Source organism: Eupeodes corollae, chromosome 1 (assembly GCF_945859685.1).
Source record: "Eupeodes corollae chromosome 1, idEupCoro1.1, whole genome shotgun sequence".
Taxonomy (NCBI): domain Eukaryota; kingdom Metazoa; phylum Arthropoda; class Insecta; order Diptera; family Syrphidae; genus Eupeodes; species Eupeodes corollae.
In genome coordinates, this window is record NC_079147.1 from 35,991,215 (window position 1) to 36,006,400 (window position 15,186).

At 35.8% G+C, this 15,186-nt stretch overlaps 1 protein-coding gene across 1 annotated transcript in view; it reads left to right on the forward strand.

The window, feature by feature from the left end:
- LOC129938337 (cation-independent mannose-6-phosphate receptor) overlaps positions 1-15,186 on the forward strand; it is a 132,082-nt gene that overhangs the window by 44,359 nt on the left and 72,537 nt on the right. Inside the window, exons 9-10 of the mRNA XM_056045817.1 lie at positions 11,487-12,010; positions 12,318-12,431. Coding sequence (XP_055901792.1) covers positions 11,487-12,010; positions 12,318-12,431 — 638 coding nt within the window. The remainder of the gene's footprint in view (positions 1-11,486; positions 12,011-12,317; positions 12,432-15,186) is intronic.

Sequence of the window (15,186 nt, forward strand, 5' to 3'; positions counted from 1 at the left end):
CTCCAGTGTATTGAGATTTTAGGTATAGACATTGCATTAACTAGCAACTCTAAAACGAGTATTTTGTGTGCCTATTTCCCTGGCGGAAATAGAAATGCAGATAAAATTACTAATTTTAAAAGAGATTTGCAAAAATTATTCAGATATCGTCACAATATAATTATTGGAGGAGATTTAAACTGTCGACATCAGTTATGGAACTGCCTTCGTGCCAATTGCTGGGGCAATATTTTATGTGACATTAACGATCGTCACCCAAATTTCTCGATACTGTTTCCTCCTAACCACACTTATATACCATCTTCCCCAAAGAAAAGTCCCTCCACTCTTGACTTCTGTATCACTAACTCACAAAATTACTGCAGTAGACCCTTCACGCATAACAAACTTGGGTCAGATCATTTACCCGTTGATATCTGTCTGAGTAATATTGCAAATGTTAGACAAATCTCTTATTACTATAAGTATTCTGCAGCCAACTGAAATCTTTACAAATCGTATATAGGCAGAAATTGTCCTGATACTAATTTAGAGGACATACATGATCCTTTACTCATTGATTCAATGTGTTCCAATTTTACTTCAATTATAAAAGGAGCAGCTGACTATGCAATCCCTAAGAGACCCATGAAAGATACTCAACCAATACAGCTACCTTCTAATATCTTATAATTAATTCAGCTCAGAAACGCGGAAAGAAGAAAATGGGTAAGATATCGATATGATTTCTTTCTAAACAGCGTAAAATTCCTAAACAAAGCAATTAACAAAGAAATCTTTGAGTATAGAAACTGCCGGTGGGGAAAACTTCTTTCCTCTTTTGATAAGGCAAGTAATCCCTTTTGGAAAGTTTCAAAATTGTTAAAAAAAGAGGGTCTAGTATCCCGCCTCTTAAAGTTCAAAACCAGCTGTTCATTACACCAACTGAAAAGGCAAATCTTTTTGCAACAAATTTTTCTACTAACAACACTACTCCAGCTCACTTAAGTGACCCTGATACTATTTGTGAAGTTAATAACTCAATAACAACCATCTCTCAATCAGACATAACTTTGCCTCCCTCTTATTTTGTGAACCATAGTAAAACAAGTTTTCTAATTAAAAATCTAAAATCGAAAAAGTCGCCTGGCCTTGACAGTATAAATAACACACTGCTAAAACATCTCCCGTTGAGTGGTACAAGATATTTAACAACTATTTTTAATGCGTGCCTCAAACTATGCTATTTCCCATTTTGTTGGAAAAAAGCGTCGATTATTCCAATTCACAAACCAAGTAAACCTAAAAACGAAATTAATAGCTATAGGCCAATAATTTTGCTCTGTAGTGTAAGCAAATTGTTAGAAAAAATAATCAAAGAAAAAATAGATGAACATATTGAAACATGTCATATTCTTCCCAGCTTTCAGTTTGGATTCAGACAAAGCCACAATACTATCCAACAAGTTGCAAGGATTAAAAAACATATAAAAGATAACTTCAATGACAAAAAATCAACTGGTCTCATCATGTTGGACATAAAAAAGGCATTCGATACGGTTTGGCATGAGGGATTGCTTCACAAGTTCAAGTTGTTTAATTTTCCAATGCCAATAATAAAAATAATTCAAAGCTTTCTGTCTGATAGAGAGTTTGTGGTCATATTGAACAAAAAGTCTTCTTCTACACAAGCTACAGTGTCCGGTGTACCACAAGGTTCGGTACTCGGACCTATCCTTTTCAATATTTTTGTAGCTGACCTTCCTCAAATTGGCGACAATGTCCAAATTGCCATGTTTGCAGATGATACAGCCATTTTCGCTTCAGGAATTTTGTATAGTGATGTTCACCATACACTACAAGAATCACTTAATAAACTCGAAGATTATTTCAAAAAATGGAAAATCAAGATAAATGCTCAAAAAACCAAAGCAATATGGTTTTCACGTCGTCGTAAGCCTTGTTTTTTACCTGGAAATGTAAATCTTCATTTGGGCTCAGTCAACATCGAATGGTCTGAGCATTGCAGATATCTTGGCATTATGTTAGACAAAAAACTCAGTTTTAATACACACATATCCGTAACTATAAATAAAATAAATAGGTATATCCAAATTCTCTATCTTATGATATCCAGAAAATCTGAACTGAGTAAGGACAACAAAATTATTTTGTTCAAATCAGTTTTTCAATCCATCCTCCTCTATGGTGCACCTGTTTGGGGCGACTGTGCCAAAACTCATAAGCTGAAACTACAAAGATGTCAAAATAAAGTGCTTAAGATTATGTTAGATCTTCCAAGGTGTCACTCTACACACAGGTTACACGAACTAGTAAATATCAACTTTTTAAACTTAAACATTCAAATTTATAAAGACAAGTTTTATCGCAATTGTTCTTTATCCGATAATGAACTCGTTTGTCAATTACTTCAATAACAATGAAATATACATATAAAATAATAATGTGCAATATTAGTTTGTAAGTTTTTGAATAAGGGTTTTTTGTTTTAGTTCTTTTCCCTTTTAATACCAAATTTATAATACTCTTTTTCTTTATATAAAATTATATCTTAGCTGTAAAGGTTAAAATAAATGACCTAAAACTCTACAAAAAAAAATATATTTTGAATTTGAATGTAATCTAGACTTATAAAATCTTTGTTACCTTGTTACCCATCAATTCTACGCTGCCTCAAAAATGTGACTCGACCTGTATGTGAGTGCGTGAATGAATTTATGTGACTAATCTCTTTGTGCACGTGTGCGTAAACAGAGACCTAAAAGATCTTAATACACACAAAAAAGTTACTGGCTCAGATGGTATTCCCGCCATCGTTCTGAAAAGATGTTCTTCAACGCTGACAAAACTAATTGGTAAGCTTTTTTATTTGTCCTGCTTCTCAGGTATCGTTCCGAGTGGTTGGAAGACATTGTTTTTTCAGCCCATCCCCAAAAAATACGAGTACTCCTCACTTTCTAATTGCACTTACGTTCCTCCTTCCCAAGGTCATGGAAACGCTGATATATGTATATACTAGCTCAAGAAATATGTCGAAGATTGAAGCCTTTTTAATAACCGTCAGTAATGCTTTCGCAGCAATAAGTCCACTGTACAAGTGATTTCATGGATTATCTCACCGAACAGTGGAGAAAATCTTTACATCGCATTGGAGAGAGTAAGATTACCACGCTTAATAATACAAAAACATTTGATAAAGTTTTGATAAAGCTCCCTTAATGTGTGCCATTAGTATAATTAAATAACATACCTTTCGAGTATGTCAATACAATATTATTAGAAAGGTTAAATGCTGGCTTGCCCCAGGGCTCTGTTATATCTCCAACACTTTTTCTCCCATTTACTAATGGTCTCCTGTCTGCAACTCCTAATCCAATACATTGTTTCGCCGAAAATAGTATTCTTACTGAATGAATTACATCCCTCTTGTTAGAGTAAGATATACCCCCTTGCTTTTGATAGCACTTCCATCAATGAGACTGAGGATCTCGATATTTTTGGTAAATGTATTATTAACCTCTTGAGGACACAGGCCATATCGCCAAATCTTGCATGTTTTCCATAATATTATAGTATTTTTAAGAATCCATACGACCTCACAATGAAGATTTTTCCCACTCCGTCCGTAGCTATGCAACCCCAGATCATAACACTGCCCCCTCCGTGCTTAATTGTTGAAAAAAACGCAATCTAAGTTGTATTCTGAACCAACTCCTCGCCCCGCAAAAGTTACAACAGGGTTACAATTCTAAGCTATTGTTGATATTTTCTAATTTGGAGGTTCACTACAAGCCTCGCTCAAAGTTTTATCCATCTGACCACAAGACGTTGCTTCAATTTTCTTGACTAAAATGTTGGTATTTTCGTCCTACTTCTATACGACGCTTTTTTTTCTGAGACCCATAGTTTTTTTTTCTCGCCTTGCACCCTTTTAATCGAACTTCTGTGAGTCTTCTTCTAACTGTTCGTGCTGAAAATTGTTCGTCAATATGTTCCAACACGTTAGGAGTCAGTTTGTTTGATGTTCGTTTCCAATTTTGTTTAAAGATGTTGGTACTTAAAATCTATCCTCCCTTATAGTGGTCAGTCAATTTCATTCATAACGGCAACCCAATTAAAGATTTGGAATCGAGTCCAAAAAAATAATGCAAACAGCAGTTTTTAGAAGAATGGAGTGAAATTAAAGGTGAATAGTACTATTGGCCAAGGCTGTATATACGACGTTACTCCTGGAAGTTCCTCAATGGCCAGATGCATTCCTTACTTTTAACACTTCAACCGTAATACCCGCGTTTCCCCGTTACCCTCAAGACAAACTTCAGTTGTAGTGACAAGTACAGAGATTCGTTCCTTAGCCGTACTACGCGAATGTGGAATGCCTTACAACGGTCTATCTTTTCCTGTTATGGACATGTTCAGCTCAATTTTTTTCAAAACCAATGTATACTGACATCTCCTTTCCAACCATTCTTTTTTTTGTGATACCCACTGTGTTCTTATCATATTAAAGGTGTACAGACCCTTCTCGGCGTTCCAAGGTCCATGAGTCGAAATAAAAGATATTTAGAAAGATGTCTGTGCGTACGTGAGTACGTCGTTTTTTTTCGTCGTCCCTATCTCAAGAACCAGAAGAGATATCGCCTTAAAATATATTTTGTTATACAGATAATAATGCAGAAAGATGCAGAAAGGGCTCTAAAGAAAATTGCGTGGGTGTTTTTTTTTACCATAGCAGTTTAAAAAGTGAAGATTTCGATTAACCTGAAATATCTCACGAACCAATAAAGCTAGAGACTTAAATTGAATTTTATATTATACTAGCGACTCGGTACGTGTTTCGCTACGTATAAGGCATAGTAATACAAAAGTGATCAATAAGTTCATTTATTCAAACGAAGAAATATTTTAAATTGCTAGGTATTTAAAAGTCCAAATGACCAAATTGATATATTGTTTATATTATATTTATCAGCATAGAGTAAAAACTAAAAAATAATAAAGAATTGGGTACTCTTACTATGGTGGGTCTATATGGGTAAGTCTAAAACAGTTGGATAAACAATTTATTTAGTTTTCCATTTTGAGCATAAATAAATATAAAGTTGGGTGTACCGACTCTGGAACAGGCAACATAAAGTTGGCCATATGAAAAACAAGATTCCTCTAAATTGACACCACAAACGTGAAGTGTTTGCCCTTGGGCCTTATTTATGAACATCGCAAATGAAAAACGCACAGGATATTGTAATATTTTGAATTCAAATGGCATTTTAGTTGGAATCATAGGGATACTCGGTATCAAAGACACCTCTCCTTTTGATTTACCACTTAAGATTATAGCTTCAATCAAATTAGGCAATAACTTTTTCACTGCCAATCTGGTGCCATTACACAGTTTTGGTGGATTAATGTTTCGCAATAATATAATCAAAGAACCAATTTTCAGATTCAAGTAAAGCGGTGGTGTACCAGCCAGTTCCAATGAATTTAAAAATTCAATTGAATAATTCATTGCCACATCTTGATTCATAACACTGATAATTGATTTATATGTCGGGACTACACCTGGCAGTTTCGCTTCAATTTGAAAATTAATTCCATTGATATGAATGTTTTTTGGTGCTAAACTTGTGCGTTCTCTTAACCAATCATGATTTCTGTAATTCTGAAGAATATTCAGAAAAACACATTCAATCAACTAATCTATAGATTGCGCAATTGTACAAAAATGTTTCGGTAAAGTGATCAATCCGTTGGTACTGTCGATTGGTGTTTTGCCATCACGAATTTCTAACAATTGTTTTGATAACTCATGCGCAGTTGCATCATTATGTAGGTGAATACGCATATTATTGTTCAGTGTCAATTTTCGTACATATCTTCAAAGAACTGATGACTTCAAACAGGTGTTTATTTCATCAGTAGGTGTTGATCGAGGAATTACAGCCAATGTTTAACGAAAGTCCCCTGACAGCAATGTCAGAGCACCACCAAAGTAGCTGTTGATTACCGCATAAATCTTGCATTGTTCTATTAAATGCTTCTATTGATTTTTTATCCGCCATTGTGCACTCATCCCATAACATAATTGACGTTAATCGCAGAACTTGTGCCAAAGCAGAACTTCTCGAAATATTCCAAGTTTGAGTTTCAATCACCCGTACATTCAATGGAAATTTTAATGCAGATTGTGCGGTCCAACTACCTTTTAATAATGTAGCAGCAATTCCTGAAGATGCAAGTGCCAATGCAATTTTCTGTTCCGATCGAATAGTCGCTAAAATCAATGATACAGCGAAAGTTTTGCCTGTACCACCAGGTGTATCCAAGAAATATAATCCAACTGCATTATTAGAAACGTATTGCATGATTGTGTCATTCACATGTTTTTGTTGAATATTCAATGTAAAGGGTGATTTTTTTGAGGTTAGGATTTTCATGCATTAGTATTTGACAGATCACGCGGGATTTCAGACATGGTGTCAAACAGAAAGATGCTCAGTATGCTTTGACATTTCATCATGAATAGACTTACTAACGAGCAACGCTTGCAAATCATTGAATTTTATTACCAAAATCAGTGTTCGGTTCGAAATGTGTTTCGCGCTTTACGTCCGATTTATAATCTACATAATCGACCAAGTGAGCAAACAATTAATGCGATTGTGACCAAGTTTCGCACTCAGTTTACTTTATTGGACATTAAACCAACCACACGAATGCGTACAGTGCGTACAGAAGAGAATATTGCGTCTGTTTCTCAGAGTGTTGCTGAAGACCGTGAAATGTCGATTCGTCGCCGTTCGCAGCGATTGGGTTTGTGTTATTCGACCACATGGAAGATTTTACACAAAGATCTTGGTGTAAACCGTATAAAATACAGCTCGTGCAAGAACTGAAGCCGAACGATCTGCCACAACGTCGAATTTTCAGTAAATGGGCCCTAAAAAAGTTGGCAGAAAATCCGCTTTTTTATCGACAAATTTTGTTCAGCGATGAGGCTCATTTCTGGTTGAATGGCTACGTAAATAAGCAAAATTGCCGCATTTGGAGTGAAGAGCAACCTGAAGCCGTTCAAGAACTGCCCATGCATCCCGAAAAATGCACTGTTTGGTGTGGTTTGTATGCTGGTGGAATCATTGGACCGTATTTTTTCAAACATGCTGTTGGACGCAACGTTACGGTGAATGGCGATCGCTATCGTTCAATGCTAACAAACTTTTTGTTGCCAAAAATGGAAGAACTGAACTTGGTTGACATGCGGTTTCAACGAGTTGGCGCTACATGCGACACAGCTCGCGATTCTATGGCCATTTTGAGGGAAAACTTCGGAGAACAATTCATCTCAAGGAATGGACCGGTAAGTTGGCCACCAAGATCATGCGATTTGACGCCTTTAGACTATTTTTTGTGGGGCTACGTCAAGTCTAAAGTCTACACAAATAAGCCAGCAACTATTCCAGCTTTGGAAGACAACATTTCCGAAGAAATTCGGGCTATTCCGGCCGAAATGCTCGAAAAAGTTACCCAAAATTGGACTTTCCGAATGGACCACCTAAGACGCAGCCGCGGTCAACATTTAAATGAAATTATCTTCAAAAAGTAAAAAGTCATGGACCAATCTAACGTTTCAAGTAAAGAATCGATGAGATTTTGCAAATTGTATGCGTTTTTTTTTTTTTTAAAGTTCTCAAGCTCTTAAAAAATCACCGTTTACAACAGATCCAATAGGTTTGATCACAAGGGACAAGCTACAATGGGCTCTCAACAGCTTCAAAACATTTAAATCTGCAGGACCAGATGGGATAATACCAGCTAAGTTACAAAAGACTTTTGACATGATTGCACCAATCCTTGAGGAAATTTTTACCAGCTGTCTTTACCTGGTCCATATTCCCTCGGAATGGAGAGAAGTTAAAGTTGTTTTTATACCCAAAGCAAGTAAATGCTCGTCCTAAAGATCTACGACCTATAAGTCTATCATCATTCCTTCTTAAGACCTTGGAAAGATTGTTTGATATCCATTTAAGGCAAGTATTGATACAAGACTTCTGTCTTCGTCTCAATATGCCTACTGTAAGTAGGTAAATCGGTGGAAACAGCGTTACACACTTTAATACGCTCCGTCGAATATTCCCTCCATTATAAAGAGTTCACTATAGTTGCTTTCCTTGACATCGAAGGTGCTTTTAACATTGTGGACACATCTGTACTAACATCACTAGATGTAAAGAGTTCGCTTCGGGAGTTAATTCATTTAATGCTTACTAGTAGATTAATTAATTTAAACTCTTCTGGTAGACGATTCGATAGTAGAAGGACACCCCTCTCCTCTGGAACCTAGTGGTGAATGAAATCCTAACTAGTCTGGATGCGGAGGGTTTCAGAGTGATAGGACGACGTTGCTATAGCAGTTTCAGGAAAGCATCGTAACATCTTAAAAGAACTCTTGTAAAATGCCTTGGACAGACTAATACTTTGTGCTGATCGTTGTGGACTGGGTGTTAACCCACACAAAACCGATCTGGTCTTATCTTCGAGGAAATACAAAATTTTATTTGTCAACTCTCCCTAATTTAAAGGAATCCAATTAAAATTCTTAGACGACGCTAAATACTTTGGTCTTATTTTAAATAAAAAAACTTGATTGGAAACGCAACGTACAGGAAAGAGTCAAACATCTGGCCAACACTGGGGTGGAATCGGCTAAGGTGATTATTGATAAATGACAATCAAAATGATCGAATTTGATCTACATAAGGTGATAGTCAAATTGATACCTAAAAAGCTATCACAAAAAAATGTGATAGTCGTTTTCAAACAAATTTGTTTATATCGAATAGAGCTACCAGACGCTTACACAAACGACTGGAAAATTTTCTTAGTTCACTTTGTTTCTTTTAAAAAACACATTCCTGTGACCGACAAAGCTTACGACATTCGAAAAAAAGCAAGAAAAGTAAGAATTTTATTCAAAATCAGCCAATTAGAAACTTTTATTTAGATATTTTATAAGAATCAATTTAAAATTTCACCAAGGCAACAACGAATTTTGACAATTTGAATCTGAAATTGTTCAATCGAATTGAATTGAGTTGAATCATCTTACACAGACGGAATGAAAATGATAGTCAATTTGACTATCAAAAAATTGATAGTCAACAATCACCTTAGCCGATTCCACCCCTGGATTTAAAATGTTCAAGGTGCTTGCTCTCTCTAAACAGATCGGATATAAGCTCGATAATAAGTGAACAGAAACTGTCTAATATGACAGCACGCCATGCGGCTAGGCGTGTTCTCAAATGATTTTTGCAGAAGCTGTATGGGCGAGGAAGAGGAGGAAACAGTTCTTCACCTTCTCTGCACATGCCCTGCTCTAGTTCAAAAACAAACAAGAATTGCTTAGGGGGATTCTTCTACAACGATCTAAATCATATAAGCATAATCAGCCTTTCACGGTTTCTAAGGGACTCAAAGAGGTTCTATTGAGCTTAGGAGGAAGCCTCAAGACTCATCTGATATCACAATGGGCCATTAAACTGGCCTAAGTGTGTCTGTTCCTGCAAGTTCCTCAATGGCCATGTGCATTCCTACCCTTTAACATTTCAATCGTAACACTCGTGCTTCTAGGAATGCCCATCAGCATACCCTCAAAAAAATCTTCGTCGTAGGGTCGAATACAAAGATTCTTTCCTTAGCCTTCCTACGCGAATGTGGAATGCCTTACAACGCTCTATCTTTTCCTGTTATGGACATGTTCAACTCAAGTTGTTGTAATTGGTCCGATTTGTCGAATTGAAAATTTTGACATTTCTCGACGGGTCAAGGCCCCTAGAGTCCAAACAAAATATTTTTAGAAATATGTGCGGACGTGAGTACGTACGTTCCCGACGTTTTTTAGTCGTCTCTAGCTTAAGAACTACAGATAATAATGCAGAAATATGCAAAAAGAGCTCTTAAAAAATTGCGTGGGTGTTTTTTTTACCATAGCAGTTTAGAAAAAAAGGTGAACATTGTGGTTAACCCTCAATATCTCACGATCCAATAATGCTAGAGACTTAAATTAAATTGTATATTAAATATTGTAACGTGATACCAAACAAGTATATTTTTTAACAAAAAATTAAAAACTTAAAAAATGTAACAATAGTTGGTAAAAATTGATTTTCGACTTATATAATATCTTTGCAAAACTTTCAGATATTGGCTTTGAACTAATTTTATCTTATGATAAATATTGATTTCAACATTCAGTAAAATTTTGAGAAAAATTGAATTGACAATTTTTTAACAAAGAATAAAAACCTTAAAAAAGCATTACTAAAAGTTCCTTTCTGCTAAAATTTCTCTTCAAATTTTTTTTTTTTTATAAAAATCCAACCGTCAGTTTTTTCGTAATTTATTAAAAATTGATGTTCGGTTCTCGATATATCGTGAACAATAGATGATATTGACTTAAAATTATTTCATTCATCCAATTTGTATTTGTGTATATAAGAAATAAAAAGTTTTAAGAAATGCTACTTTACATTGGTAAAAATTGGTTATCAACTAAAAAACTCTTTAACAAAAATAGATTTTGAAATCGAACTATTTTATCATATGCAAATTATTGTCGGTTATTTTTAAATTGTTAAGAATATTTCAACTGATAACTTTTTTTTACAAAACAGAAAACCTATTAACTTTTTAAGCAAGACAAATTTACAAACGGGATGGGAAGTTATCAGTATGGTACGCATCCCAGCCTCGTTTTGTTCCTTAAACCTGTCCAATAAGTCAGTTTATATTTCTAAGATTCCTCAGAATTTTCTCAATCTGATTGAAGTTAATAAAACAGGAGAATGTAATATAAACAGAATTTACTATTCATTCTCAGCAATCAAATTAGATTTGTATTTCTTTTCTTATAAAGTGAATTCCTGAGAAATTGAATCATAAAAGATAAAACTTCTATTCTCTGATTTCTGACAACAAAAGTGAGGAATTTGTATGAGAATTTCTGAGAATACAGAAATCTCTGATATCTTAGAAAAATATAAACTGGCCAAATGTGATGGATCTAATATTCACACCTCAAAATGTTTTTGATAACTCATAGGTGAATATTTTTGAAAATTCGTTCATCTCTCTTTCCTTTACATTTGTTTGCTTTTAACGTACTTGAGACTGCTTTGAAAAAAATAGGCTTTAACTAAGTTATTATAAAACAAAAGAATCATACAAACCAACAGTCTTCCTTTGAATACTGACCCGACCACACAATCCAATTTCACTCGGCTGTGATTACAAAAAAATAAACTTGTGGAGCTTACAGACTTGAATATGTGTAATCATCACACACTTGTTCCATGTCAATCGAATCCGAATCAATTATTGCACACAAAATTTCAAATATTCTTCTTCTCCTTTAATCTATTATGTTCATGTGTAAGTACAGATACGATATGTGATATATATTTTTTTTAATTTGATTCAAACAGGTGCCTGTGAAAGCATCAATGGCCAATCAACATCACTTGGTATAACCAATTCGAATTTGCTTCTCAATCCAACTGGCTCACCGTATTTACTCTACATAACTGGTGCATCATGTCAACCAAAGGACAAAACAGCGACCACAACATATTGGTCAACGAAAATTGAATTTGTTTGTGCAACCGATGGTGCAGCAGGGCAGACGATTGTTGTTGGTGATGGTACATCATCAGCATCAACGGCATCATCATCGTCATCCTCATCCTTATCCTCATCGTCATCGAGTGGACCAAAAATAATTGAAAATTCCAATTGTCAACTACTGATTCACTATCAGACGAAATTGGCATGTCAAAATCAGATTACATGCAAAACTAGGGGCTACGGATCAGCAACTTCCGTGATGGACGGGAATACAAGTTCCGATAGACATGACATGGACCTGACACCCCTGATAAGTACAACAGATAACTACCAGGCAGAAGTCAGTTCGTCCATTTCTCAATCGGAAGTCGGCAAATCAATGAAGGTACGTATTGTACACCGTACGTACTACAGACTACGACGACGACTTACCTATTCGTAGAACGTACAGAAGAGTCGCTGGCGATCGATGGTGCTGCTACCACAGTCATACATAATGTTTTACGTGTCGTATTTCTGATTGTGGTGGCCATGGAATGAATGAATTTCTGTGCATCCATCGCCATTGCTATGGTTTCAAAAAACTAAAAAACGATTGGAATTTTAAAAAGTTTTATTAATCCGTTGGGTTTCCATTGTTTTGTTTTTGAATGAATGTACTCATATGGACTTATGTATGTTTCTATTTTCAGTTCTATTTGAATGTCTGCAGACCTTTGGTTTCGAAATATGGCTTAGGATGTCCGGGTGGCTCGGCTGCTTGCATGGCCACTGTTATGGGCCAATCAACTCCTGAAGAAGAACAAGTAAGTTGAGGAATTTGATTTTTGGTTTCAGAATTTATTGAAACTCTTTAAACGAGTTTCTTATTTGGTTGATACTGGAATGATTAGATTTAAGCTTGATCATATAGGCAAACAACTTTAATCTTTATCTTCTTCTTATCGATTTAGAAGATCATAAAAATACACTTGGCCTTATCACGGGTCCTTCAGACAAAATTCGTATTCAGAATTGGAAAATAAGTATCATAATTCCAGTTGTAACTTATTTATTGCGACGCAATTCGAAACTTGAGGTACCATTTGGTTAGTGCTTTAGCTTTGTGAACTATGATTCAAAATTTTTATTTTGTAATGAGTTGAAACTATTTCAATGCATTTTTCCTTTAATAATAAAGGCGTAGTCTTTAATTGGGTGCATTCATTAAGTAGTCAAAATTGAACTACAAAGCTAGTCAAGCCGGAACTGTCATTTCGTAAATACAGTATCTTCCACGATTAATAGGACAAAGAAAATGTAAATTGTTGAAAAACAGGGTTATCCATTTTGCGGCTTTAAAAGTAAACGTGAAAAAGAGTCTGGGATGCGACCCACACTCATAACTTTCCATCCATCTGTCGATTTGTCTTGCTTAAAAGTTTGTAGTTTTCGTGTTGGGTTAAAAAAGTTGTCAGTCGAATTATTCTCAAAAATTTTAAAATTACCAAAAAATCCTCATTCAAACTCTCCAAGTGGGTGCCAGGCGGGCAATGATTACCACAGTAGTTCTGTGCGTTTTTGGCAGGATGGTGATTAGCTAAAGTTGAGTTGGATCGCTGAATTGTTGTAACTCCTCAATAGTGCAACGTTCGGAAACCCAATTTAATCATAGTTTAGAGGTTTCTAATTTCAGTGGTGGTGTGTGTAGAAAAACCGTGCCGAAGAATGAAAGGCTGGGGGACAAACCAGCCATTAACGAGTTCTTTCGGATGCTGTGGCAAGGTCCGTCATATTTCTGCCTTACCCCGGCAAGCGGCTCTGCGGGGCTGACCGTCTTTCCGCACTACTCGTGGGAATAAAAATGAAAAACGCAAATCATAAAAAATCAAACAAAACTATAATAAAACAAAAAAAATCGCGCCAAGGCTGCCAATGCGGTCACATCTCTTGAAAAGGCTGTCGAGCCAAATCAGGTGTGTGAACGTGTTGTCAACCCTGTGGTTGCTACTAGTAGCGAGAGTCCTTCTCCCTCTACTAGCCGCAACATTTACTTGAAGGAATTACCCGTCAGTAGAACAGCTGTCTGGATGTGGACCCACATCTGTGACACACGGACATAGCTCTGGGCCGGCCAAAAAGAAGTCCAAGAAGTCACAGGCCAATCGAGGCCAACGCAATGCTGAAAGGATTCTAGCCGCAGTCGGTGTCATACCGGCGGCGGGAAGAACCCCAGAGCAAACGCGTAAACTCGAGTGGCCTAGTGGCTTTCTTAGCAAAAAAGCTAAACCGACCTGCTGCGACTCAACGTCAAATCGAGATAGGTCTTTCGAGGGCGATAAGCCCGAACCGAAAAGGCACAACAGCCATCAACAAAGATCTTTCCTTCAGCGACACGCTCAAAGGTAAGATCATTGCCGCGGTCATTGACAGGAGTCATGTGGAAGGAAACATCTCTCATGATCATTGGGCAAAGGTCAAGGCTCACCTCGGTTTCAGATTTTTATCTGTCATCGAGGAAAATCCGGGGCCTCTCCCAGACACAGCCGATGCAGGATGGTACCAAAATCGTATCAAACTCATCGCCTGTGGTGATCAGAGATCTTTCGATTTCTACAGGGCTGCGGTCAATGGCTTGCCAGAAGTCTGGCCGGGTGCCAAGCTCGAGGTTGTTGCAAGGGAGAATATTCCTTGCCGGCCAAGAGCACGTATAATGGTCCCGGCTCTTCAGAACCGTCCAGACATGATCATGAAACTGATAAGTACAAGTAATCCGGACCTGCCTACTCACGACTGAAAAGTACCAAAGGTTGAGAAGGAGACAGTGGGTCACTATAGATCGGCTCTCGTGCTGATCAATAGGGAATCACTGGCTCCACTGGCCGCGACCAAAGGCGTGATTAGGTATGGTTTTGATGAAATCATGATCCGAATATACAAAAATCTAATTTTTTGTAAAAAAAACTGTTAATTTGATTTTTCTCAAAATTTTACTAAATGTTGACAACAATATTTTTTTAAAATATAAAAATAGTTTAATGCCAATATCTCAAAGTTTTAAAAAGATATTTGAGTCGAAAATCGATTTTTACCAACTTTTATTAATATTTTTGTTTAGCTTTTTATTTTTTGTAAGAAAATTGTCAATTCTATTTTTCTTATAAGTTAAATTTCTATTTCTTATAAGTTAAAATTAGTTTAAAAGCCATAATGTCAAATTTTTGAAAAAATATTTGATTCGAAAATGAATTTTTACGAACTTTTGGAAATTATTTTTTTATTTTTTTTGGTAAAAAACTTTCAATTTAATTTTTCAAAAAATTTTACTGAATATTCAAAACAGTATTTTTCATAAGATAAAATTAGAGTTAAGCAAAAATCTCAAAGTTTTGAAGAGATATTCAAGTCGAAAATCAATTTTTACCTACTTTTTTTAATTATTTGTAAAAAATTGTCAATACGATTTTTCTCTACTTAATTTTAAAAACACAAGTTCTGAAAAGTTATTTGAGTCGAAAATCAATATTTACTAACTTTCATTAATTTTTTTTAGGTTTTAGTTTTTTGTTAAAAAACTGTCAA